Here is a 26,481-nt window from a genome sequence, read left to right on the forward strand (position 1 = left end):
CCAGCAGGCCGCGCGGGAAACTCCGTTTGCTTTGGCTGCTGCGAAAACAGCCTGGAAATCTTGCAAAATGATCCTTAATAATAAAGGATTATGAAATTATCCTTAATTATTATCTTTTCCCCTCCCATTGCAATGAGAAAACGCTCCTAAATTCGGACGGATGAATCCTTAGAGAAAAAAAAAGGGAGCCCTTCGTTCTAGGACTACAGCCCCCATCGTCCTTTGCGGGAGGGGTAGCATGGGCCATGTAGTCTGCCCTCTGGGGCTCCTCTGCACCCCAAACTCAGGGGGAAAGCCGGGAGGGGGCGGGCACTTCCATGGCAAACCAGCCAGGATCGACTCCCGAGGAATATTGAAAACATCAGAACTTATTTGAGGTGGGGGGAGGAGAGGCTGGGGGAGGGGGGGTGCCAGGACCACAACTCCCGGCAGCCTTTGCGGGCGATCAGCTGGCCGGGAGGGCGGGGCCAGCCGGGGCTTCTGCTCAACTGCCTGTCGGAGCGCTGCGGCCGCGATCTCGGGCGGGGGGCGAGGAAGAGGAGGAAGAGGAAGAAGGAGCGGGGCGGGGGTCGCCATGGGGCCGCGGGGGAGCCCTCTGCCCGCCGCACGGGAGCCCCGCACCCCCCGGCCGGGGAGCGCCTGCTGAGATGCCCCGACGGGCGGCGAGGCAGCGGCTTCCCTCCGGCCTCGGAGCCAGCAGCGGGCGGCGGGATGGCCTCCCCCTCCGGGCAGGGGTCTCCGGGCGCCGCCGGGCTGCTGCGGGGGACCCGGGCGCGCTCCTACGGCAGCCTGGTCAGCTCCCCGGTGCGCGAACGGCGGATGGAGCACCAGCTGCGCCCCGGGGACACCCTGCAGGGCCTGGCCGTCATGTACGGGGTGACGGTGAGCGCGGGGGACGGGTGCACGCCCCCTCCCCGGGCTGGGCTGAGAAGGCAGCCGCCTCTGAGCATGCACAGAGTGGGAGAAGGGGCCGAAGCTCAGAGCTAAATGGATCCGAAGGAGACAGTCCAAAGCCCCCCCCTCCTGGTTCTGAAATAGACTGCCTCTCCCCGTGGAAGCTCCGTTATTGTGGATGCCCTTTATCCCACCTCCCTTTTAAGCCCTCCCAAGCTAGGCAGCTCTTCTTCTATACCAGATCCCCAAATCTGCAGGGTTTTTCATAGCCACAACTCCCATAAGCCGCAGCAGGTGGCCCAGCACCACAAGGTCAGAGACTGCTGGGGCAGAATCTATCCAAAATGTTGCCCCTAAAATCAGCCAGGGGACTTGGGCTCTACAATCTGAAGGTCACCGACTTAAAATTTGGCTTTGGCAGAGAGGGCCGAGGGATGCTGTGTCTGCTCAGGGCGTATTTTTTGACCGATGAGGACTAGCAGCCTGCTTTGTCCTCCTTCCACCTTGCAGCCTTCTCCATTCCTTTTCCAGACGGAGCAGATCAAGCGGGCCAACCGGCTGTACACCAATGATTCCATCTTCCTCAAAAAGACTCTCTTGATCCCGGTGCCGACCAAGCCCAAAGCCTTGTCCAATGGACTGAACCTTGAGGAGGAGGAGGAAGAGAAGGGAGGGGAGGGGGAGGCCCTCCCACCCGAATCGACCAAAAAGCAGAAGCAGCCCCGGAAGAACGGCTCTTCAGGGGGGTCGGTCCCCAAACACGACCTCTCAGCTGCCGATTTCCTCTTCAAACTGGATTCTGAGATCCGGCGATCCAAGCAAGCGGCGGTCAAGAAGCTGCGTGAAGGGGAGAGTGGGTGAGTTGGGGGGGGGGGTTGCAGGTAGCAGAAGGGTAACGGGGTGCGTGTTTATTTGTGTGTGTCTACATGAAGGCAGTGCAGGCCCAGGCTGCTTGCACGGAGCACTATTTTAGGTAGCTCGGCACAAGTGAGCCAAGCTGCATTGGGGAATGAATAATTTGAATCCTTTTCTTCTCTGGAGGCAGAAGTGTGGAAGTGTCTGCTTGGGAGAGGAAAGGCTCACCGCAGCTTTTTATTATGTTCGCTACCTAAAAAACGTGTAAGGAGGGAAGATCTGAGTCAGGCATGGATGGGGCACCACCAGGTAATTCCAGGCCAGCAGGATATTAATGTTTCAGGGAGGTGTTTGTGAGGCTCACATTTTCTTAAACCTGGCTGATCGTTCAGGCCTCTGTGTGGGCCACCAGGGGGCGCCCTTGCTCTGAACAGGTTCCCTCCATAGGATTCTGACATTTGTGTGTTTTTACGTTCTTGCAAAAGACACACATGTCGTAACAAGAGCGGTGTTTCCCTCCGACCCCAGCTGGATTCTTATTTTATGTATTTGGCTTAATTTCTACGGCCGCCCATCTCAAGAAGTAACTTGAGATAGCTCCTAGTTAAAAACTATTCAAACAACCAGACGGTACAACATGAATATAGGTGGCACCAAGTAAAGCTATTAGTATTGACAGTCAGGCAACCGAGGAGGTGGCTTGGCTTGGTGGTAGAGTGCCCCTCGCTCTGGAGGTTTGGAATCTGTGCCACTCAGTTCATCTACTCGGCCAAAGGCGTTTTCTTGAAGTGCCTCAGTTTGCCCTCCCAAAGAAGCCAGGATGGCACTGCTTGTCTTCCCCGCCCCCCCCCTGGCACCTGGGCTCATCCCTCTCTCTCTCTCTTTCTTCCCCCCCACACAGGATTTTGGGGGAGGCAGCGGGAATGGGCCCCACGCCTTCCACCTCCGGCTCCTACCAAGGCGAGCCTTCCCCCCGGAGCCAGCAGTGGGGGGTCCTTGGCCCTGTGCCCCTCACCAGGATCGCCCGTGCCGACGCTCTGCTGGACCAGGAGGATGAAATCTTCAAGCTCTGAGGCCCCCCCCAAGGCCCCCCAAGGCCGCCGGCATCATCCGTGCCCCCACCATGCTACGAGGAGGAACCGATGCAGCTCTGGCTTGAGTTCTGCTTTCCTTGGACCCCCCCTGCCAGTCGGCCAGGACGATGGACACCGGAGTGGGTCCCTTGCTTCACTTCAGCCCCCCCATCCCATCCTCTCTCCCCCTCCCCGGTATTTATTGCCTCAAGTGCTTCTTTGCCCAGTAGCTCGACCTTGGGGGGAACAGCCCCACACCTACGCCTCCTCCATCTGCCCTCCCAAGCTGGGTTCGGGCCCCTCCCGAGCCTCCCCGAGGGCAGATTCCTGGGAAGAGCTGTGGAGTATGGGCCAGAGGGGAAGCTATTGACCAGCGCTTCCCTCCCCCCCACCCACAGTCCCTCTTCTGTTTTTTCTCGGCTGAGATTTGTGGCCCCTATTCTCTTGATTAAACAGGTTTTGCGAATTGGGTCTGCTGCTGTCTGTGCTCCGTTGTCTGAATGTTTTCAAGCAGGGCTCCCCCCCCAAAAAAAAAACACCCTGGGGGCCATCAGCAGCCCCAGGAATCCCCCTCCCCCCCTCAGCGTCCCAAGGAGTCTTCCTACCGCGTCTCTGAGTGACTCCCTTGCTCAGCTCAGGTTGATCTGAGCGGGATCCGCTGACCTGCCCAATGTTCCTGCGGTGGCGGCTGCAGAGAAAGGTCTTCCTTCCTGGGGAGGGGGGCTCTTGTCTCTCCTGGTGAGTCCCTGGCTTGAGGCAGCAGCCTTTTTTTCCCCAAGAGGAAAAAAAACCCCTGAAACACAGCACTTGAAAACCCCAAATAAGTGTATTTTCAGATTTTGCATTCCCTGAGACAAAAATTCCAAACACAGAGGTAGGAAGGAGATGGGATGTGTGTGTCGGGGGGGGGGGCTCTTCTGACTTCCCCCCACCCTGAAAGCCGAGCTAGGAATCCATTTTGATAATGTCCAGAGGCTCAGAAAAGCACTGCCCCCCACCTTTCCAGACAGTTCCGGCCAAAGGGAAATGGGGGGAGGGTCCCCTGGAGGGTACAAAGCAGATGCCAGAGCTGGCACTTTCCAAGGCACAAACTCCCAGGCATGGAACCGGCGGCAGCCTAAAGTGGCTGTGAGTTCCCCCGGCTGGCCCAGAGACCGCCCCCCTCCCCTCCCCTCCCCCCGGGGGGAGTCACAGCTTCCCTTGGTCCATGAGCTGGTTCAGGCCCTGGCAGACCCGCTCCAGGTGGGGCTGAAAGGGGCTCCCGGGGCTGTAGAGCCGGCCCAGCAGTTCGGCGTCGGCGAAGTGGTCGAAGACGTGGCGGATGCGGCCGTGGGACTTAGGGGTCAGGTGCTTCTCCACCAGCCGGAGCAGCAGGTCCCGGCACTCGCCCAGCAGCTGCACCAGCACGGTCCGCTCGAAGGTGAAGGCCACCTGGTGGAAGCTGACCACCGTCATGGCGCCCTGGCGCAGCTTGCGCTTGAAGTCCTCGGCCACGGCCAGCTCGGCCTGGCTGAAGCGGCCGTTGCGGAAGAGGACGGAGACCTTGACCGCCACCTTCACCAGGTCCTTGATGACCTTCTGGGAGGCTGCCCGGTCCTGCGTGTGCTGCTTGGAGATGCGGTAGAGGTCATCCAGCACCGCCCCGCTGGTCTCGTCAATGAACATGGTGACGGTGGACTTGCTGGCCATGTGGCTGAGCAGCTTCTTCTCCGCCTGCAGGGCCAGGTTGCGCGAGCTGAAGGCCTCCATGGCGGCTGCGGGGGAGGGGGAGAAGGAGGGTGAGGGTAGGGGGGCGCCCAGGGGACCCCCTCGAGTCAGGGGGACGTTTCCAACCCCGTCAGAAAAGATGAGAAAACCTTGCCACCTGCTTTTTTATGCAGCAGGAAACAAGGTTATTATTAAATTCTTTTTAAAAAAGTTTTGTCTGCTGCCTCAGATCTGTTTTTTGACATTGAGGGAGTGCCTGAAATGGATGCCACATTAAGTAAAGCTCGGCTTTTCAAACACTTTTTTGCCCATTCCGCTGGTTTGCTTCCTCTGTATACCAAGCAGTTCCCCTTCCGGCCTCTTTGTTCCTTTTCGCCCGAGGAAGAGACCTGTGTGTCACCAAAGCTGGCCCGTTCTGAGTGGGCCCTGGCCGAAATATTGGAGAAGCGACGGGAGCCTTTTACCTTTCTGCATCCAGTGCAGGATTTGCAAGGAATGGCTTGGATGAGCCTGCCTGCTTTAAAAAAAAAAAATCCCCGCCCCCACTTTCCTCCTGGCTACCGCTTTCCCTGCTCCAGGTGCCCTTGGGGGGGGGGGGCTTCCTGCTTCTAGCTGCATCCTGTAGCCTTTTCGGGTCTCCAAGCAGGGAGGCGCATTGGCCCTAAAATGCTGAAAAAGCCAGGAAAATGCAGAGCCAGCCAGAGATGGGAGAGTAGAACTTGGAGACAGGATGCCACCAACTTGGAGACAGGATGCCACATTTTCTTCCCTGTTGCTCTTCCAGAGACTCCGAGGGCTAAAGGTGGAATCTCCTTTCTCTCCCTGGAAGGCTTGGAGGAGAGAGAGGGAAAGGGTGCATCTGAACATCTGCAGAGGGCTGTGCCCCAAAGACCGTGATGAGTAGGCTGCAGGCAGCCCGGTCCAAGAGCTGAAGGAGAAACCAGAACGGAGGGAGGGAATCGGAGTGCGCGCCTGCTAAGGGGCATCCGGCGTGAGCCTCTTCGCTTTCTGACGACCCCCCCAGCCCCCCAAGTTGCGGAACCAAGACGCTGGAGGCGGCGGAGCTCGGCACGTGCCGCCCCAGGGCCGAAACCGAAGCCCGTTTCTCACGCGCGCCTGGCACGCCGCTGTCCCCTAAAGGTGGGTCCTCGGAGGAAAGGGGGTGCGGAAGGGGTGGCCTGCCCTGGGACGTCTGGGGGGGGTGCTCATGGAGGGGAAAGGAAGAAGCACGCTTTGCATATGCCCAGAGGCACGCCTAAGCCTCTCCAAGCCGCCTTCAGCCTTGAAGGAAGACCGCGCGTCTTCTGGCGCACAAAAACCCAATTTTCTGGCAAGCAGCAACTTCCCCCATTTTTCTTTCGCCAGCCCGGCGACTCAGACCTGGGGCCGGTTGCAACAGAGGCGAACGAGGGGGGCGAATTAAGCCCCACTCCCCAAAGGAAAGGACGAGCCTCAGTCCCCTTCCCCGAGAAACCTCCCCGGCACCCCAAAGCGCGCGGCGCGCACTCACCGGAGCCCCGCACTTCTGCTGGCGCACCCGAGCCGCCCCAGCCGGCTTTGCACCCCGAGGGCGGGAGAGGAGGCGCGGGAAGGTCCCCCCGCTCGGCTCCCACCAAGACTTCCTCCCGCGGCGAGCCCGCCCCATCAGCTGACCCGCCGGAGCAACAGCCGGCGCACCCCAGGCGAGGCGGCCTCGGCGCCCAGAGACGCTCCCGCCGGCGGCCAGACGGCAAAACTGGACGGTCCGCATAGTTGGCGCGCGGCGTCACCCGGGAGCCCGCACAGCCACGGCCGCTTCCTTCCCCAGAAGGTCTCGTCTGAGGCCTCTGCTCGCTCTCTGGGCAGACACGTGTCCGCGCCTGTTCTCCTTGCTGGCGGGGTCGACCCAGGTGGCCTTTAGCGCCCCCCTCCCTACCTGGAAAGTGGGGGAGCTCTTGCAAACAGTTTTGGGAGTGTCGAAAAGTGACCCCAGAGGGATGTCAGGGTTAGTTTGATGCCAGGAACTTTCTGCTGGCCAGCTGTGCCTGTGAGGTCATCTGGACGGGTCTCTCTTGCAGGAAGTTTATGAGTGGGACTGAAGTGGCTAAAAGCAGGGAAGAGGAGGAGGAGGAGGAGGAGGGACCACGTTTGTGAGCATAGCTAGAGATCTCCGCTTGCAGGGAACATAGTTGCCCTCTTCACTTTGAAACACTGATTGTGGCCCTGTACAACTTGGCTCACTCACATTAGCCGCACAAGGCTGGAGATGCTTTTCCCTTTAGGTGGGGTCTTCAAGGTTTTCTTTGCAACTGTGCACCCCCAAATCACCTGGAAGCAAGACCCCAGGACAGGGTGACTGTTGAGCTGAATTTCCAATACTGAATTCCCCTCCCTCCAATTTTAACCCTAAGTCTGGGGTGTGTGTGGGGGGGGGGCGGTTGTCCCAAAACAATTGGATCTGACTTGCTTCCAAAGAGACTGAAACTGACAAGACACTTGCCTGCTTCAGGCCTCCTTGTCAGCAATGTGGTTTCTTAAAAAGCAACACAACAGCACAAATTCTGGCCACTTCCCTGTCTGTTTCTCCTTTTCTCTCTGAAACCTTCTCAACAGGCAAAGAGACAAAACTCTGCAGAGGAAGCCAATCCCTTCTCAAGGTGGTCAGGGAAGCAAGCAAGGGCAAAATTAGGACGGTTGTACACACACACACACACACCCTTGTGCACACAGGCTCTTCCACCCCTGTTTACGGGCCTGGGGTCTTCTGCATGCCAGGACTGGGCTTTGGAGGCTCTGCTTACCCACCCCGGCCAGAAACTTTAAAGCCGGAAGTTTAAAAGAGGAAGAGTGGAAGGAAACCACAACAGGCAAAAAGGAAGTGTGTGTGGGGGGGGCGCTGAGGAGAAAAGAGGGGGGGATTTTGCAAGAGAGTGCACCATCACGATTACAGTTCAGTCTTGTTTTTCAGTCTAACTGTTGGAAGGCAGGAAAAAAAACCCCCCCACACACACAGGGTCTGGGTCAGGGGAGAAAATCTGCTTTTTTTCAATCAGCAGCTGTTAAAAGTAAATGTTAGTAACCACACAAATGCACAGATGCACACAGTTCGTAATTGGGTTTGTTTCCGGCTTCCTGTTGGGGCATTTTAAGGGCTGCCCCAAAAGCAGAACCCCTCAACATTCCTGTACAAAATGAGAGAGATGATCTGGGCAGCTTCCTAAGGTCTGGAAACTTGACACAAACATACAGATTAACTAATCTCCATCTCCACACCCATTTCCTGCTTTAACCCTTCCTTATCTGCCAACCCCCTTGACGTGAGAAAGGCACCAACAGCCTTCAGGGGGCAATTCCCTAAGAATATTGCAGGGGAATTTAATTCATTTCTTCCCTTTGAATGAGGCTGCCCAAATAACTCAGAGTAATTGAAAGCAGAAACTTAGCCAAGGCTGAAATCTGAAAGAGGCCCAGGGTTCAGCAGCAGAACCATGAGGACTAGCGATGCCAATTGCTTCGTTTTAAAGGAGATGGCAAGGAGTGAGAGAAATGGGTGTGAGACTGTGTACAAGGGGGCCTTCCCAGCTGCTCCTTTTGAAGATGGAGTTTTCTCCCAGGCAGAAATGGGGACGGGGAGCCGCTTACTCTCAACCCGCCCCACCTTGCAAGGCTGCTGCGAGCGTGCAAACAGCTCCAAATTTGCAGAACCAACCTGGATCCATAGCTAGATCTGCCTGCAATTGTGGAGCAAAAGGGGCAATGGGGCCATCCCACATCCGGCCACCAGAGGGCGGTGTTCACCACCCTTTGGTAAAAAATCTGTTTTAATTCCACCAGAGATCCTGAGCTGAATTTAACTAAAGGGATGAAAAGCGCCAGCAATTAAGAAAAATGACACACACCCCCGCCCCCCAGCTCTGTCTCCCTTGTTTATTCCCTTCCTGGTTCTGTTTTGTAAGATTCAAGTTTCTAGTCCTCTTGGTTGTATTGCCATGAGACTTCTGCCTGCCCTGGTGAACCCAGAGGCTCAGGACGGAGCAATCCCTAAACCGTGGGGTTTGGTTCCGAGTCCCCCTCCTCCAATTCCACGCTCCTGGCACCTGCCACGCGTGCCAGCGTGTGCCTCTGGTTTAATACGCCCTTCCAGCTGGGGCACATTCTTCCCTGCCTCCACACTTCAGCCTTGCCAGGTGGTTAGCGGAGGCGTATTATGAAGTTCTCCAGGTGGGCACGTCTCCCCCTTGCGTGTTTTGGCATCGCCAGTTGCCACCTCTGGCACAGCTGTTCTTCTGTCCCCCCCCAAATCTTAGGGTGTTTGTTCTCTGGGCTGGAAGAAGGAAAAGTTAAGCCTTTTAAGCACCCCACCACTTTGCATTTTAATAAATTCCTTTCCCTTCATATTATTTTTCCCTCCCGGTGCCCCCGGGAGAGCCAGATTCTGAAAATAAGAAATTGAGGTGGTGGGGTGGCTGAAGAGAGAGAGGAAGAAACAAACGGAGGACATGAATTGATCAGGCAAAGTCTTATGAGAAATTATTGCTTTGGGGACTTTAATAAAACAGGGAGCGGCATTCTGTGCCATCCGGTAGGGAGGGAGCAGAATAAATTGTGGAAAGCTGCAAAATTGGAAAGGCTTTCAAGCTACGAAGCAGCAGACTAGGGAGGGCATACCAGCTATTAGGCTCCAGTTGAGAGAAAGTATTACTTTCCAGAACTTTTCTTAATTTACTTCCTTCTTTCTTCTTTTTTTCTTTTTTCTTCCTTCCCCCCTTTCTTCTTCCTTTTCTTCCTTCCTTCCTGGGGGATGGGCAGCCAAGGAAAGGGGAATGGAGCCTCCACCCTCAGGAGCAGTCTACCAGAACATACATCCTTTTCTTGAACTCAGAGCAGCAGGAACCTCTGGGTCTTTGGTTTTTGCTGCTTCCATTGTTCAAAGAGATTTACCCCAGGGAGGGATGCAACCTCCGTTTTATATCACGTTGCCCCAGTTTTCCTGAAGGGGTGGCACGGCTTGACCAGATCCCGAGCACCCCTCTCCTTCAATGGGAAGCTGTGCAGCAAAGCCCCCCCCCTCACTTTATCCACCCGGAAAGAAAATGGCTTTGTTTCCCCTTTGCAAACATGCTCGGTGACCTTCCCCACAACCAGAGCAAAAATAAATAAATATGAAACGGCCATTGAAAAAATAATATTGACCTGCAAGCACGGAAAGAGCTCGGCGGCTCCACTTCCAGTTTTACAATGCCTTTTCCTGCACAAACGCAGCTATTGTGCATTCTCTCGGCTGGACATCATTGTGGTGAAAATCTGCTTTTAGAGGAGGGGGCTTCCCCCCCACCTTCTTTCCCGGCTGCCACTGCATTCATCTGCCTCATTTCCACCCCAGCAGCTGGAAGAGGGAATTCTGTTGGGGACTGGATGTTTTTCTGACTGGTTGCCTTGATGGCTTGTGTGTATGTGTGTGTGTGTGCACGCACACGCTTGTGTGCTTCTGGATCCCACCAAGAAAGGTAAAAATAACACACCGCCCTTATTCTGGGGCTCGTGTGCAGTGAAAAAAACCTGGAGCCTCTTTACTAAACAGAGCAAAAGTTGAGTTAACTTGTCTTGGGGGAGCAAGCAAGATTGACCCACTTAGTTCAGGGGTCTCCAACCTTGGCCACTTTAAGACCTGTGGACTTCAGCTCCGAGAATTGCATGCATGGTTGGCTGGGGAATTCTGGGAGCTGAAGTCCACAGGTCTTAAAGTGGCCAAGGTTGGAGACCCCTGACTTTGTTCATTTTGGTCAAAGACCTTTGCCAATATTTCAATCAATCAATCAATCAATCAATCAATCAATCAAGCTTGGAGATCTTCTAGTCCAGCTCCCTGTTCAAGCAGAAGACCCTACACCATTTGGTACAGGTGGCTGTCCAGTCTTTCCTTAAAAACCTCCAGTGATGAAGCACCCACAACTTCTGGAGGCAAGCTGTTCCACTGGCTAATTGCTAATTTCATCGGATCCCTCGCATTTCCGGAGAAGCAAACTTTGCTTCAGGCCCTGAGCTGTGATTTACAACTGGTGTGGGACTGTTGTCCTTATTTCCAAATGCAATCAGAGCTTATAAAAATGGGCTGTCTGAATCATTGGTTCTCCCCGAACGTGCTGAACAGAGATTGGATCCAACTTGGTGTTGCTAAGATTATGGATTGGTGGGGCTGGATTCCCCCTCTTGTGGGTGCTTGCACTCTGCACATCCTCCGTTACTATTTACGTCTCACGGTGTTGGCCTTTTGTGTCGCCCCCTCCCAACTAAACCCTCTTTTCTCGCTCTTCCAGAGACGCCTACAGCTGGAAGCAGGAAAAGATCCGAAGGGAATTGTAGAAGAGGAAGATTCCTTGATTCCGAGGTGATTACTTTTGCTGCACCCTAAAAATAGATCTTAATCTTTGTTTAGGTGCCACGCCTGGGAAGGAGGCCATGGGCCTGCCAGGTGCCCCCTTTGCAGGCCAGCCCCACCCTGGCAGCCCTGCTAATGTCGCGGCCTCTAATTATGACCATGATGGATGGGGAGAGGGACAAAAGGGTGTGGGTTGCAGTGTTGCTGGGTGTGCAGGAAGAACCGCTATTGTTCTGGTACACACACACAAGGGGAAGGAAAGTGCCTCCTTCGGCAGCAGAAGGAACTCCGAAGAATTGCATTGGGGGTGTGTGATTGTGCAGCCACACCACAACGTGTGTCTGGGGACATTGTTCCTTCCCTAAACCCTTTCCGTGCAATTCTTCTGAAGTTTCCTACAGTGCTGAATGCAGCAGGCTTCCATCTTTGCGGATTTCCATGCAGATTTAACCCAAAGCGGAGTTGCTAGTCCTCAAGGCTCCGAGGAAACAAGTCAATGCTCTTACTTAGTATTAATAGCAGTAGCAACGGCAGCAGCTCAGACCTGGTTTGAACCCCACCAGCTATCAACAACAGACGCTCGGCTACGAGGAGTTGGCGACATTCATGAGACTGTAGGAGAACGTGGCTCTCTCTTGGAGCCCCCGCAGGCAGCAAAGATCCCAACTTCTAACCATGGTTTACAGCTCAGCCCAGAGTGTAAACCTGACTCATTTGGAGGGGAGGGGGGCAGTCTCTGGGCATCCTGGTCAAAGCAAGCCAGAGGAAGGATGTAAACCAGATTGACACCCACAGAACAAGCAGCTTGAAGCCATCACGGCTTGGAGATTGTGGTTCTGAACAACGGAGGGTGGGTGGGCGGCTGTTCTGCCTGCAGACAACCCCACCCCCACCGCCACCCCCGCTGCCCCTTTGCTTCTGAGTTATTAATTTAGGAGGGCTAATGCCTGCTAATCTTCAAACATGCCACCTTCCAGAAATGAAGGAAGATTATTTGCGAACTCCTGCAAAGCACCAACCCCCCCCGCCCCCCCTTTCGCCCCCACTGATGACTCTTGCTATTTCTGATTCCCAAAAAGGGCTGCTGTCACTTTGGGGGTGATTAATTCCAGCAAGGAGATGGCCAACTTTTTAATTATCTCCATCCAAGGGTCCCTGTGATAAATAAAGCGGGGCTGTGATCACCAGCTCCTGCCCGAGTCTGGGTTTTGCCCCTTCGTTTCTTCCAGCTTTCCTTTTTTCTTGAAACAGCCAAATATTTAGAGTTGAAAGGTTGTTTTTTTTCTTAAAAAAATAGTAGAACATCTATCTGGCTGCTGACTTTAAATGATGTTTTTCTTGCTCAGTGGCTTGTCAGTCCAAAAGGCAAAGAAATTCCTTGTGGCTGGGATAAAAATGAAAATATTACCCAAAATGGCACGGAGAGAGACTTCAAAAGCTGGCATTATTTTGCCAAGCAGAATTAGGTTTAAAAAGATGGCAAAGCTGGTTTTAAAAAAACCAAACAGGTGAATTTAATACTGGGGGGGGGGAGAAACTGCCCGCGAGCAACCCAGGTGGGTTAGCTCACCCCCTGCATTTTTCCAGGAGGACGGGGGTGACCCCCTGCTCCTTGGCACAGCTATCTTGCCAGCCTTGGGCAACGCAGCAAAACCTCCCTGACTCACTTCCATTTGCACCCAGTGCAAAGGTGTGCCAGGGACGCTCACCTGTCCGGGGAAATGGAGCCCGGGGTGGCAACAGGTGCTTTTGTGACTTCCTTCTGAGTGGGCTGGAGCCAAACAAGGCGGCACTCTGCCTGTGTGACATGCCCGGGCAGGCTGCGAAGAGGCTGGCAGACACTATGGGGCAAGTTTGGGAGGCCAGATTAAGGAGACAAGGGTGGGGGGAGGAGGATAAGATACCTGCTGGAAAACCTGTTTGGTCTCCAGGGCTGGCTGCCCCCCCAATCCCTTGTTGGAATTCAACCACAGCCCTCAACCCTGCAATCCCCACACCTCTACTATTTTGGGGGAGGGGGGGACTTTCCAGAAAGACTCTTCCCAGCCCAATGACACCCCCCCTTGCCTCACCCTGCCCAGGACCTCCTAAAAATGCGACAAAGCAGCAACCCTTCATGAGATCTGGAAACCTGGCTTGTGCCGCAAGAATCCCAAGCTGGGAGAAACCCTACAAATCATCTCAGAGGACTGTCCAGGGTGTCAAGCAACAGAACTGTTGTTGACTGCAGAGTTGTGGCTAATCTCGGGCAGGGGGGTGGGGGCAGGAGAGCTGCTCTGCCCCTGTTTTGCTGCGGGGGGGGGCCCTCCAGAAGCAATTTATCCTGCCCTTTGCCTCCTGTGAGTTTCCTTTCTGCCCTGTTTCCTCCAGCAAAGGCTGCAGGAAAGAGGGGAGCCCCCTGGGCCTTTTGGAGGAAGCCTCCGATGAACCGGGCGACGCTGCTCCCCCGGGTGGGTGCCAAAACAAACCTGTGTAGTTTTCAAGAGGTCGCAACCCTCCTCCTGGGTTTTGCTGTGACAGCAAGAGAGGAGAGTTTGCTTCCCTTTCGGAAAGTACGAAGAAAATTAAAAAGGGAATGAACAATCAGCGCCCTGCCCTGGCCAAAGTCTGCCGTCCCCTCTGATCCTTCCCTGCGCCTTCTCCGCCCTGCCTTAAGCGTCCCTTTCCTCAATGCGAAGCCAGAGAAACAAAATCTGCTTTTCAAGCTAAAGTCTCCTGCCCCGCAGCCTCCCTTTCCTGCTGGGCCCTGAGCTGCAAACTGCAAGCGGAGCCTTGGGGTCTGCAGGCCTCTCAGCCTCCCCTGGCCTGGAGTGGGAGGTGTGTGGGGGGGTGTTGCTCTGCTCTGCCAGATTTTGTTCCATTTTATCCCATGCTCTCCCCCCCTTGTTCCAGCGGAGGGGGCCTTCAGCCCAGGGCAACTGAAAGGCACTCATCTGGCATTGTCCAAAGGCCGTCTCTCTCTGCAAAAGATTGGAGCTGGGGGGCTGAGGGATTCATCTGGGGTCTGGAAAGCCAGGGGTTGCTCTTCTGAATGCGGGGGGGGGGAGGGGAGTGCCAAAAAGCATCCCTGGGCCCCAGGAAGCTCCATGGTGGCCACAAGCCGAGAAGCAATTTCCTGGCGCTGATGGAATTGTGCAGGGCGAGGATTCAGATGGGGGGAAAAGACATTTTACATCCATCCTTTCACCCAGCGGAACTCTTTGCCTTCCCCGGGACGGTGGGTGGCTCCTTTCTGTCCCTTCCTTCGTGTAGAAGGCAGACAAAGCATTTCTCCAAAAATACAAAATACCCGAGACTTTTTTGTTCACGTCCTCCAAACCCCGACCTCCATTTTTCGTGTGTGTGTGTGTGTGTGTGTGTGTGTGTGTGTGTGTGTGTGTGTGTCTTCCACAGGACCTTGTGTCTCTTTCCCACAACACAGCTCGTACATGGAGGGAAAGCAGAAGAAAATCAGGGGGGAAAAACAATTATTACTTTTACAGGAGGGGGAGAAAATCCAAATTCTGTTTGTTGCACCTCAATCTGGGGAGTGGTGTCCTCCCTTTCTGGGCGGAAAAATGCCCTCTTGGTGTGCTCAAAGATGCCCACCCACATCAGTGAGCGTGCAGGTTTGCCACCCATTGCCCTTCATTGTTCCTCCCCCTTCCCTCCCCCCCCCACAGCCCTGCTCCTTGCAGAGGAACAGCGACTTAGGCAGGCAGGCAATAAATAAATGGTGAGGCTTAATCCACTTTGCCACAGTTCAATTGATATTCGTGACAGGGCCCTGGATCTATACTTCCTTGGGGGGGGGAGGAAGGAGGAGGGGAAGGAGACCAAGGGGGGTGGGGAGGGGGAAAGTAGTTGTTGTCAACTGGTGCTTTGTGACCGCAACTACCACCTTTTAAAGTTAAGCAACAGTGGTCCTCAACCTTGACATCTTGAGGATGGGTGGACTCAAACTCCCAGATTTCCCCATGTCTAGCTGGGGAATTCTGGCAGTTGAAGTTCAGAGGTTCTGCCTGCAGAATTCTGGGAGTTTGAGTCCACCCATCTTCAAAACACGGGGTTCCTGTGTTGTGTGAACTCAGCCCCAGGGAGCAACTGCAGTTTCTGGGAGAGACACCCTGGTTCCAAGCACAAGGATTTGGAGAGGAGGCAGCCTTGGGGAGGTGTCCAAATCTGAGCCAGATTTTTCATGGGGGGGGGTCCACCACGGGCAAAACCGGTTCCTCCTCTTGTACCTGAAACCCTCCTCCCAACAGCCCTGCTCCACACCTCTGTCATCCCCTGGCTGTTGAAACTGCGGGTGGAGGAGAGGAACTGGGGGTGGCCGAGACACCCCACAAACGGCAACCAGTCCAGGCTTGTCTGTTGATAAGCATTTCCTCTATCATTCTTCTGCAAGTCACAACTTGGGCTTTGCCAGCTGTCAGAGAAGCTGAATAAAATGTCTAGGAAAATAAATCTCCACCTTTGGGGTGCAGAGAGACAGGCCAGGCTGGAAACCACGGGGAAACCCCCAATATCTCACACACACCCCAAAAAAACCCCGAGGCCAAGAAGAGACCTCGGGGATGACCAAAGCTGATTTGCCTGAATCGTCTTGGTACTTTGGAAGTGACGGACTCCAGGCCCCAGAATTCCTAGCCAATCCCCCCTTCCCCCCCCCCAACATCAACTCCCAGCATGCCAGCTTGCAATCTTGGGAGTTGAAGTCCAACACATCTGCAAAGGTGCAGCATCTGGGCTTGGGGCCTTCGATGGCTATTGGGTATATTCTTGGAGCCCACCAACCCAGGTGCCTTGGCCGAGTGCAGCAATGGACGGATTGCAGAATCCAGCCATTTTATGGCGTGTCCCCTCCTTTTATCAATCTCTCTTTTCTTTTGTTTTTTGAAATAAAATACCATCTTAGGCAGGGTGGGGGGCTCCAACCGTCCCTGGGCCCCTTCCAGGCTATTATTTCAAGTCCCTGGAAGCTCTCACACTCTCTTCCTTGCAAAAATTGCCCTGGAAGACTTCTGGGGAGGGGGCTTAGCATTCAGTTCCCCCAGGAGGGGGGAGGAAGGCCCTTTTGGGGAAGGGGAGCCCAACATCCCCCATCCCAAACTGGAACCCCACAAGGATTAATATTGGCAGAGCGGAGTGAACAAAAGTTTGCACAAACCAGGATGGAAAAGTGGTCCTCCCCCCCCCCCCGTCCTTGCTAGCCACTGGGGGGGTCTTCTTTGCAGGCAGAGGGGTGTTTGATGGTGCAAATGCCCCCCCCGCGAGGCTCCCGGGCACTGGCCCCTCCCTGCAGGAAGCAGCTGCTCCCAGGCCCTTCCCGTTGCGCGCTCTTAATTACCCCTCTCGCTAATGGATCCGCTGGCAGCGGCTAATGAGCTCAGGCAAGGGAAGCGGGGGGGGGGGGGGGAAGGGGCCCGCCCCGCGGGGAGCTTTCTCTCTCTGCCCCCCGCGTCCTCTTCGCAATCCTGTCCGCTTAGGGACGGCCGGGCGGCGTTTCTGGGCCGCTCGCTTCTCATTTAGGGAAAAGGGGAATATATGGATGGGGTGCTTAAAAAAGAAAGACGTTGAAGGGACAAAACAACACACACAAAACACATACACAAACACGCGCGCGTGCACACACATAAACAAACACAGAGACAAATCTTGGCGTTATCCTTCCAGAGACCAAAGTTTTCCTGACACGGAGGCGAATCCAGGGGCCGGGCTGGACGCGTCCGGGGAAGGCAGATCCCGGGGCCGATTTTCCTGCCGACTGGATCGGGAAGAGCGCGGACGTGTGTCCGTCACTGCCCAAAGTTTCCTGGGGAGACTTCAGACTTGGCTTGCGGTCTCCTCCTTTCGCGTCAGGCTCTTAGAAATCGCTTTGTGCCGCCGCGGTTCCCTGGGCAGGCCCCCAATTCAAGCCCCCCCCCAGCCTTCCGGCTTCAGATGGCCCTGGGGAGGGCTCTGGAGCCGCCGCTCCCTTTCCCCGAAGCGCTTCCTTTGAAATAGCCCCCGATCCGTCTAGGATCCGGAGCCCAAGGCCTGGGGGGGGGGAGGCGGGGATGATGGGGGCGGTGGGCAAAGCAGCCAGCAGGTGACAGCTCCGGTTGAGCCCTCGGGCGTCTCTGCCGCTGTCAGCTGCTTCCCAGCCCCCCCCCCCGCCCGCATGTTGACCCCGTTTCTGGCCAGATGTTGAGCCACGGAGCCAGCCTCCCCCCTCCCGCTGCGGTCCAGCTGCAAGGCCGCCCCCCCTCCCCCCCTTCCCATCGCCTCCTTGGACCCGGCAGGCCGAGGATGATGGACAGGGAGTCCCCAACCTCGCAAACAGATCAAGACCGGCAACAGTTCAGGCTCAGTCCTGGCACAGCCCCCTCCCCAGCTTTCGCCGCGACCCCCCCCCCGGCTGGCCATCCCTGCAGGGCCGTCCTCAGCCCGGTCTGTTTACGGGCAGCGGGGATGCTGCTCTTCAGCGGACGCCCCCACCCCGACGGCTCCCGAGGAGGACTCGGCTCCCCCCAGCCTGGCCTGGGGGGCGAACTTTCTTCCGCGCCCCCGCCTTCCTCGCCTGGGGGGGCGGGCAGAGCCTTCCCCGACTGGCCCTTCGCGCGCGGGGCGTCCGGGGGGGGAGCCCTCTGGAGGGGAGGCGGGGGGGGGGGCGCGAGGGGAGGCGGGGCCGGCGGGGAGGGGGCGGAGCCGCGCGCCCCGATTGGAGCAGGGCTGCCGGGGCTCGGCGCTGAGTTGCGAGGCTCGGCTCGGCTCGGCTCGGCCGCCGCGGCTTTGTTCCGGAGCCTTTCCCCGCCGCGGGCGGGCTGGCTGGCTGGCCCCCTGCCCGCCCCTGCCCCCCTCCCTGCCGACCTGCCCGCAGCCCGCAGCCCCTTGCCCGGCGCCCTCCGGGAAGCCGGGCTGCTCCGACTGGGCAGGGGAGGCTCTGCTGGGAGCGGGGCTGGCGGCCGCTGCTGCCCCCTCCGGACCGGCCAGCCCTGCAGGGGACGGGCGGGGTCTTCCTCCGCAGAGACGAGCCGAGCGCCCAGGTGAGCCATCGCGCCGGGCGTCGCGGCTGCGCTTTGTGTCTGGCGGGGGCGTCGGGCGCGGGGGGCGGCCAGTGCTGGTGTGTGTGTGTGTGTGTGTGTGTGTGTCTTTGCCGTCCTCCCCCTCCCCTCCCCCCGGCGCCCAGCCCGGCTTCTCCGCATCCGTCGCCTGCCCCCCAGGGCTCCCCCATCGCCGCGGGCGTTCTCTGCCAGGCTCTTCCGTGCCGGGCGCCCTCCGAAGCCCCTCTTTGCCCCCCCCGGTGGGCGAGCGCTTCCCGACCCCCTGGGAAGTTCGGCGCTGCCCCCGCGAAGCGAGCAACGAAGCCCCGTTGCGGGGAGCGCAAGACGCTGGCCTCCTTCCTCCTTCTCCAAGCGGGCGCCCTTCACCGACGCGGGGTTACACGCCCAGCATCCCCCGGGAAGCGCAGAGCTAGGTTAGCCGAGGGGCGATGGTTGTCGTCGTCCCCCCTTTGGGAAGCTGACCTCGCTCTTTCGCTCCTTCGCATTTTGCAAGGCGGGAGGGGGGGTCTCCTCGCCGCAAAGAACGGCCTTTGGAAAGCATTTCCCCCTTTTCTTCCATCCCCCCCCCGTTGATCAAATTGTTCTGCGCTCATCCCCATAAAGTCGACTCCTATGTGGCTGAATCCTTTTCAAAAAAGAAAAAAAGTCTAAACTTTAAAAACCCTCAAGAACAGGAGGGGCGAAAAAAAAACGTCTCTCCCCCAAACCAACAAAAGCAGAGTTCATGAATCCCCGCCAAGCCTTATTTTTAAGGGGGGGCTGTCAGTGTGTGGAAACACCAGGAGGCACGGGGGGGGGCAGGGAGCCTCTCTGCTGCTTATGGGAATCTGCTGGGTGGGAAAGGTCCCCCCCTGGGAACGCTGACGTCCACCACCACCGCCTTTTGCAGAATCGTTAAAAAGAAAAAAGAGGAAATATTCCCCAAACGTCTTTGACTTGGCTTGGCAAATATAATTAGGCACAGTCCTGACGCCAACAGCTGGAATATAGTAACCCAGCTTGGACTGGAGGGGAACGTTCAGCCGGGGAAGAGCGAGGCTCAGCTGACTGCTTAGATTAGCCAAATCCTGTTAATATTCCTCTTTTGACTCCTGATCCACGTTGCAAAGAGAAAGCTGCATTAAAAGTGGGGGGAAGGGGGTTTCCCCTGGAGAAGATCTCTGTCCCGCTGGAGTTGGACAAGGATCTGGAGAGACCGGATCGCCGAATGCCTGTTTTTTCTCTCTCTCTTTCTCGCTCTCCTTCTCTTTAGCTCTCGCCTTCCCTGGAAATAAATGAAGAAATATTGAGATAGTTAGCAGGGCCCAACCTGGAATTAGGTTAATGCAGAGATTTGGATGAGGATCAAGAAAGCAGATCCCAGGCAGCAGTTAAAGCTTTGCAGAATAAGCCCAATTTAAACCAATCGGCTCAAGGTTGTGCGGAAGGGGTGTTTGGAGACCAGTTGTGTGTTTGCTTCACACCAGGGCTGTGACCTTTTCCTCCTACAATATCTGGGCCTTGGCCTGCCCAGGAGGAGTTATCCTTGGCTGCGTTGTGTAGTTCTTGGAAAGTTTGAGGGTTTTTTTTATCAGTTAAGGCCGGGAGATTATGGAACCTCGTGGGGTCGCCGTTTCCAAGTTGTGCGGTCTTATAGGAGTGCTTCCTCTGAGCATGAACAGAGTGTGCTTCATCTCTGTTGCTAAATCTTTGGCTTAATTTTGCCTCTGGGAAATACTCTACTTATGACTGTCTGTTTAGTGACCGTTCAAAGCTACAGTGGCACTGAAAAATGGATTTAGGACTGTTTTTCCACACTTTCGACACGGTCAAGCGATCAAAATTTGGACGCTCGGCAACTGATTCGTATTTACGACGGTTGCGGTGTCCCGGCATCACGTGATCCCCTTTTGCGAACCTCTGACGAGCAAAGTCAGTGGGGGAAAGCCAGATTTGCTTAACAACCGTGGCAAAAAAAGTTCGTAAGATGGGGCAAAACTCAACACTGTCTTGCTCAGCGATGGAAATTTTGGGCTCCGTTTACCATCGTAAGTCGAGGAAAGTCCGTACAGCTTTGCTTGGTCTCCTTAACACTTTGCACACAGAGCATGTTTTGCCCCGGGTGAGGTGCTCAACGCAACTCCATCTTGGCCCCCTCCCCTGCTGGGGGTGCGGGGGGGGGGAGGCCGGGCAAAGCTCCTGCTGACCGGAGCTGCTGCGACACCACAAACATTGTAGTCTTTGGCTCATTCTCTCCCTTCCCTGCTAAAAACAAAAGAGGAGAGTTTGTGAAAACACATCTGTCTCCTCTGCATGGAAAAACTGGCAGGGGAAGACTCTCCCCCCCCCTTACTGGAGCTTGTGTCCCTCCAGAATCACACACTCAGCAAACGTGGGGAGACCCAGCAGGGTTGAACTCTTTAAAAGGTTATTTGAGGAAGCTGCTCCAACCCTTAAAGGGGTCGGAAAAAGCCAGGGGGGGACCCCTTTGCTGTGTAGAGGGAGGGGGTCTTTCACACTCTCTCAGCAGTTTTCAAACAACCACTGACGTTCAGCCATGACACACAATGACACAACCATGAGCTGCCCTAATTCCTATAGCTAAAACAGGGATGGGGTTCCAGTTCACATCCACTTTTTTTAAAGAGGCATGGCGTCTTGCCTTGCTGGCATGGAAAAACACTTTGAACATGCTCAGGGACCCTCCGTCCTTAAGTGTTGCAGGACAGAAGCTGGCCTTTGCGCTCAGAATCCTGGAATCTTTTCAGAATCCTGGATTCTTTTGTTGTGTTGACAAAAGAGTGGGTTGCTATTGCTGATAAGCCATCCTTTCTGCAGTAACTATCCTGTCTTAATTTTGGCTGGGCCGCTTACTAGCATTTGGAAGTGGTGAAACCGATCGGTGTCTTGGGAAACAGGCCAGGTTGTGCCCCTTGCAAAGGCAGTAGTAAACAAACCACACCAGGAATTCACGCCCAGGGGAGGATCGCCTTGGCACTAACCCAGATAACGCTTCCTTGCTCGGGGCTGAGCGTGCAGCGCGAAGCTGATTGTGGTGAAGTTGCTGTCGCTGGTCGCACAGCCTTTTGCAATTTGTGTACCCCACAAAGTTTGTTTAAACAAACCATAGTGCCATCCAGATCACCGTCCTTTGTCCAGGACAGAAAACAAGCCATGGTTTAGCTTGATGTTCAGAAGCCTGTTTGTTTGGCAAGGCTGGTATTTTGCAATTTTTGTATTTTCCAGGTTGACAAAGCACAGATTCTCCTGCTCCTCTAAGAGGATCTTTGCACCCAGGGTGCCACTGGGGGTCTAGGTGGGGTCCCCCAGCCCTCCAGAGACATCCTGCAACCAGGTGGGAGTCTCACCTGGTAGCCAAGGAGAGGAAACCTGGTGGGGGTCTCTCCCGGCAGCCAAGGAAAGGGAAGTGGGTGGGGGTCTCAGGGGCAGAAGGTGACAAGCTGAGCCTTGCCAGCCCCTCCCTCCCTCCATTTGCAAATGAGGGGGGGATTTCTGCATTGTTGATTGCTAATCAAGCCAGATGCTTCTCCCACCAGGAAGCAGGGAGGGGGCTGGGAGGGGGCTCAGCTTTCTGCCGGCTTGGAGGGAGGGGCCTCTTCCCTTCTAGTCCCCCCAAAGGTGAATCCACCAATAATAAAAAAGGGGGACCCGTCTGGCTTTACTTTCCGTCTGGAATTCTATTTTGGGGGGTGGGGTGGGGTGCAGAGACGAATGGCCACAGCCAGGCTCCTTCCAATTATTTCTTGGAAATAATTTCTGATTATTTCCTTAATTCTCGTTTTTTCTTCCAATTTTCTCCCAGCCACGCAGGGCTCTCTACGGACCAGCCCAAATAGCAAACTTCTCATTAGGGAAAAGAGGCCATCAAGAGATTTCTCTGCCCTCCCCAGCGCTTCTCTTGAGCAAATGGCCCCCCAGAGGCTTCCTGGCTTTGAGGGAAATTTCCAGGCCTTCTTGTGCTGACTCAGCTCTGGACAAAAATCAATAACAAACAAAACCCAAACTTTTCTTTGCCCAGAAATCCAAACTGGGGAGGGGTCTCAGTCCCTCCATTCAGACGTGCATTTGGCCCTCATTGGGCCTGGCTGGGGGCAGTGGGGGAGAGCGGCCCAAGCATCTGGAGGAGAAAAATTTAGGGAAAGGAGGCTACCAGGTGATGATCAGGTGAGGAGATCAAGGAGTGACTTTCAATGTTGCTTTTTTTAAAAAATAAACCCATTTATATCCCGCCCTTCTCCGAAGACTCAGGGCGGCTTACAATTTAAAGCACAAATCGATGTGCTTAGCTTTTCCCTACAAAGGGCGCACACTATCTTTCCTACCTCTTTATCTTCACAAGAGCCTTGCGAGGTAGACCAGGCCAGCTGAATCAAGGGGGGTTGCACTCCAATCCCCTTAAATTTTGGGTGATATTGAGGACCCTCTAGAAGCCCCCCACCAAATAAGAAACTCTGCCTCTGGTGAGCATTCGGAACAGACTCGGGGCCCTTTGCATTTCACCTACCCCCTCCCTGGGCTCTGCCCCGCCCCCCCATTCTGCTGCCTCTGTCCCCCACAGCTGGGAATTGGGGGTACATTGGGGAAAGGGGGCGCCTTCCACCTGGGCGTCTCCAGTCCAGCAAGCGCCCCGAGGGAGCCCTGCCTTGCGTGCGAGTCCTCCAGATCCGCCGTTCCCACACTCGGAAGCTGCTGGCACGTCGGATGTCAAGCCTCGGGTGCGAAGCTTCCCAGGGAGACTGTCACAGGGACGGCAGTTCCCAGAACGGCCCTTTGCCTGCTCCGCCGAGGGAGGCCCGGGGTCAGCGCAGCTGTGGGTGGAAGGGTAGCCGGGCAGTCACTGACCGCCAAAATGCAGCTCTTCCCACGACTCCGGGGGCAGGTTGACCCCTGGGATTTGCATAGCTTTGCCAGCGGCCAAAGCTGGACGACCGGCTGCAATTCCCAAAAAAGAACCCTGGCTGAGGCCGGCCGGCCCTTTGCTCGAACCCAGGGGCTACGCAAACAAGCTGCATGGCGAGTCTGCATTATTATGATGTGAAAATAAAAAGGCGAGGTTGTATGTTGTTGTTGTACTGGGCTAAAAAGGGAATCGGAAATCATTCTCTTTTCCCCCCTCCTCTTTCCCCTTTCCTCCCCGGTTTTCCCGCTGCTTTTATTTTTCTCGATTTACAGCCGTAGCCGAGCCCAAAATTTATGTTGCTAAGCCAGACGTTTCTTCAGTGAGTTTTGCCCCGTTTGACGACCTTTCTCGCACAGTTGTTAAGGGAATCCCTGCAGCTGATAACTTAGTAACAGGGTCATTAAGCGAACCTGGCTTCCCACATTGACTTTTCTTGTCAGAAGGTCGCCAAAGGGGATCACGTGATCCCGAGACCCTGCGACCGGCATAAATACGAGTCAGTTGCCAAGCACCTGAATTCTGATCAGGCGACCCTTGGGAATGCTGCAACGGTCGTAAGTGTGAAAAACGGCCACTTTCTTCAGGGCTGTTGTAACATTGAATGGTCACTCGATGAACCGTTGTTAAGTCAAGGACAACCTGTGTGTCTGTATTATATATTTTTTAAATACTACTGAAAATATTTAAAGGCAAAAGCGCTGCAGAGGTTTTGGGCAACCGGGCCTGTACGATGCCCACCATTTGCAGCGGCAAACCAACATTCCTGGCTTTGTGGTTGAGTAAAACAGCCAAAGTAGCTGGTCCTGGAGCCAAACCAGCTGACTTTGCCCGAAATCCCAGCTGGCGCTGAGTGGAAGCGGCCACCCTGTAGCTTAGCCAGGCAGTTGAAAAGCTGGTTTGTGGGGAGGAGGTTTAGGCCCCTCTCTCAGAGGTTGGGGAATGCTTGTGATTTTGGGGGGGGCAACCCGCAAAATCCAGTTCTTTCTTTCGGGTAATCTTGCAAAAGCGCACCCTCGGCCATCCTGCTAAGCTACTTGCCCTTGAAAGAAGAAGTCAAGGTTCTAGTTCTCATGATTTGCACTGAAGCCGCAATATGGGAAGCATCAAATCATTTCCCGCAGGGGGATCTAAACTGGAGCACTGCAGATGCGGAGAGAAACAGAGCTTTTTAGGGGAGCTGTGGGCTGTTCTCCCGAGTCCTTGATTTCACTTTTAATATTGTTTTTTTTATGTTGCCCTGGCTGGCCTTCCTGTCCCAAAGCGCTGCTTTGTCTCTCTTATCTGCTGTTTCTGCAAACAAAAAGGGAATCTGTTGCAGCAAAGGCTTCCTCCCTCTTCCGGGCTGGTCGGCAGGCATGAAAAGACGGGGGCTTGCGAGGGGCTGGCAAGGGGAATTAAAAGGGATTAGCTGAGGTGCTAAAAATGGACACAGGCTGGACACCTGAGGCCGCTTTTCCAAAGAGGTCAGCTCTGGCGAAAACGTGGCTGTCTCTTCCCGCTTCGGGCTGGATTCAGATCACACACTCAGCCCAATTGTGGCTTGCTGGCTCCCGTGCGGCAGGAAAGAGAGTTTATTTGACAAACCGAGATTGAGGAGGTTGATGGTGCCAACACAGCATTAGGTCTGCCAAAAGTTCTTTCCAAAAATTTGGGATCAGAGGAACTTTTGCAAACTGCTTGGCTTCTGATGGATTTCTGTCTCCAAGGTTAAGCCTTCCCCCAAAATGATTGCTTTGCCATCAGTTCGTCTGGAACTTTAACTTTGGCAGAATAGCAGAATAACAGAGTTGGAAGGGACCTTGGAGGTCCTCTAGTCCAACCCCCTGCTCAAAGCAAAAAACCCTATCCCATTTCAGACAGAGGCTTATCCACTCTCTCTTCTTAAAAACCTCCCATGATGAGCAGCTTCTGGAGGCAGCCCGTTCCACTGATTAATTGTTCTCACTGTCGGGAAATTTCTCCTTATTTCTAGGTTGCTCCTCTCCTTGATTAGCTTCCATCCATTTGGGCATCTCTATTTTTTTTTTAAGGAAAAGACTAATAATACATCTCCATCAGGCTGCTGTTAGGGAAAGGGTGAATTTGGAAAATGATTTTTAAAAAAAGTCAGAGTAAGAAGGCTGAGCAGGTGGATTCAAGGACGGCTTTCACAGAACGCAGAATCACAGCTTGGAAGAGACCTCGGAGGTCTTCTTGGAGATCCTTGGTTTGGACTCCAGTGCCCATAATCCTTAGCAAGACCTTTGCTGCAGGCAACCTCCTTTCCTCTCTTTCTCCCTCTCCCATTTTCTGCAGGGGATCTTTGTGGAGTTGCTGGTTGCCCTTGCTTTCCCTCGGCCTGGTCCATAGAACCGAGGTCTCCTTGTGGTCTCCTTTCTGAGGGCTAGCAGCTGAAGATCTAGACGAGTCACGGCGGGGTGTGTGACTGGCTAGCTTTTGAAGAGAGAACTTTTCCTTCTGCTCCTGCGGAGAGCTGAGCTGTCTGCTTCGGAAAGGAGACCACAAGTGGATCCACAGGCAAAGCTGGACCTTTATGCACACCAGGACGGAGGACATAAAGACACACACACAGAGAGACACACAGAGACACATGCACAGCCCAAGCATTGCCAAAGGAGGTTATTGAACCGTAGCCCATATTCAAAGAGAATCGAATTAAAGTCTGGCGGCACATAAATCACCGTGGCTGCTTCCCAGCAAACCCCCCCCCCGACGCCATTTGCCAAGCGAACAGACAAATCGATGCCGGGCTTGGGGTGACGCAAGCCGGCCAGCCGCTGCACAGCTTAAGTGGTCAGGGGGCTTAAACTCCGGGGTGTCAGGCATCGCTGCACCTCCTTTCCTGCATTTGGACATGTAACCTCTCAAGGTGAGACCCCCCCCAGCTTTTTGGCAAATGTTTGGGGTCTGCAATTCCCAGGATGTGGGCACCACACGGCTGGGAATTATAGCACACCCCGGAACGTGGAGATCTGGAGAGTTTCAATATGAAGCCAGGAGCCCAAATACGAGCAACAAACGCTGTGCTGCTCCTCGCCTGCTTTTTCATCACACGAAGAGGACTAGCAGCTTGAGTCTGTTTTTAAGGAAAGGCTCATCCCTGTGCATTGCAGAGGTTCTTGGGAGATGGGCATTGTAGTCCAACACAACTGGCGCCAAAGTAAGGGAGATCTTGAAACAGGGAAATCAAAAGGGCCTTTGTTTAATCTCCTCTGTGATGGTTTTCAAGATGGGGTTAACAAAATTCATTTAAGTTCAAAGAAAGGATTGGGGGCAGGTCTGTTAGGGGAAAATTTGAAAGTGGGTCTGGGAATTTGTGTTGTGGTGACTCGAAAACCTCGTCTCCAAACCAGGTCAAAGAGAAACCTGGATCAAACTGGGTTTTTGGGCCTCGGAACAAAGCGGCTCTTCTTTTGAAAACAGCCGTGTCTCTTCCGCTCCCGAGTCTTATTTTCATCAAAAGATCTGCAGGCGGAGAAGAGACGGGGCCGCCCACCCGTTGGAGGAACCGGGAGCCAGCGGGTGGCCTCGTGGTGTGTGGAAATGGACGGCAAGTGTTTAATCGTGTGATGCGCTGTTTTATCTTGTGATATCAGAGGGAGAGTTGGCGATTTTGTCGTCACCCCGGTGTGTTTCTGAGCGGCGGTTAGGAAGAGTGTGTTGAACACT

At 54.9% G+C, this 26,481-nt stretch overlaps 3 protein-coding genes across 5 annotated transcripts in view; 2 read left to right on the forward strand and 1 right to left on the reverse strand.

Moving 5' to 3' along the window:
• Positions 1-490: 490 nt before the first annotated feature.
• LYSMD1 (LysM domain containing 1) lies at positions 491-3,292 on the forward strand. The gene is made up of 3 exons (XM_083374089.1): positions 491-882; positions 1,426-1,751; positions 2,651-3,292. The coding sequence occupies exons 1-3, from the start codon at positions 712-714 to the stop codon at positions 2,820-2,822; spliced, it is 669 nt and encodes a 222-aa protein (XP_083230215.1). The 5' UTR covers positions 491-711; the 3' UTR covers positions 2,823-3,292.
• Positions 3,293-3,635: 343 nt separating this feature from the next.
• Positions 3,636-6,182, reverse strand: TNFAIP8L2 (TNF alpha induced protein 8 like 2). The gene is made up of 2 exons (XM_083374097.1): positions 6,040-6,182; positions 3,636-4,576 (listed from the first exon to the last, which is right to left on the reverse strand). The coding sequence occupies exon 2, from the start codon at positions 4,569-4,571 to the stop codon at positions 4,011-4,013; it is 561 nt and encodes a 186-aa protein (XP_083230223.1). The 5' UTR covers positions 4,572-4,576; positions 6,040-6,182; the 3' UTR covers positions 3,636-4,010.
• An 11,471-nt stretch (positions 6,183-17,653) lies between these two features.
• The window catches only part of SEMA6C (semaphorin 6C), a 28,907-nt gene continuing 20,079 nt past the window's right edge, over positions 17,654-26,481 (forward strand). For all 3 annotated transcript variants that reach the window (XM_083374309.1, XM_083374310.1, XM_083374311.1), the window contains exon 1: positions 17,654-17,894. The gene's annotated coding sequence lies outside the window, so the exon portion shown is untranslated. The remainder of the gene's footprint in view (positions 17,895-26,481) is intronic.

Source organism: Vipera ursinii, assembly GCF_947247035.1.
Source record: "Vipera ursinii genome assembly, chromosome: 15".
Lineage (NCBI taxonomy): Eukaryota > Metazoa > Chordata > Lepidosauria > Squamata > Viperidae > Vipera > Vipera ursinii.

Bases quoted from the DNA above. Each gene is read 5' to 3' on its own strand.
- LYSMD1 (XM_083374089.1), top strand. From the start codon at position 712: ATGGCCTCCCCCTCCGGGCAGGGGTCTCCGGGCGCCGCCGGGCTGCTG. The intron at 883-1,425 runs GTGAGCGCGGGG...TTCCTTTTCCAG, and splicing joins CCGTCATGTACGGGGTGACG to ACGGAGCAGATCAAGCGGGC. The intron at 1,752-2,650 runs GTGAGTTGGGGG...CCCCCCACACAG, and splicing joins CTGCGTGAAGGGGAGAGTGG to GATTTTGGGGGAGGCAGCGG.
- TNFAIP8L2 (XM_083374097.1), bottom strand. From the start codon at position 4,571: ATGGAGGCCTTCAGCTCGCGCAACCTGGCCCTGCAGGCGGAGAAGAAG.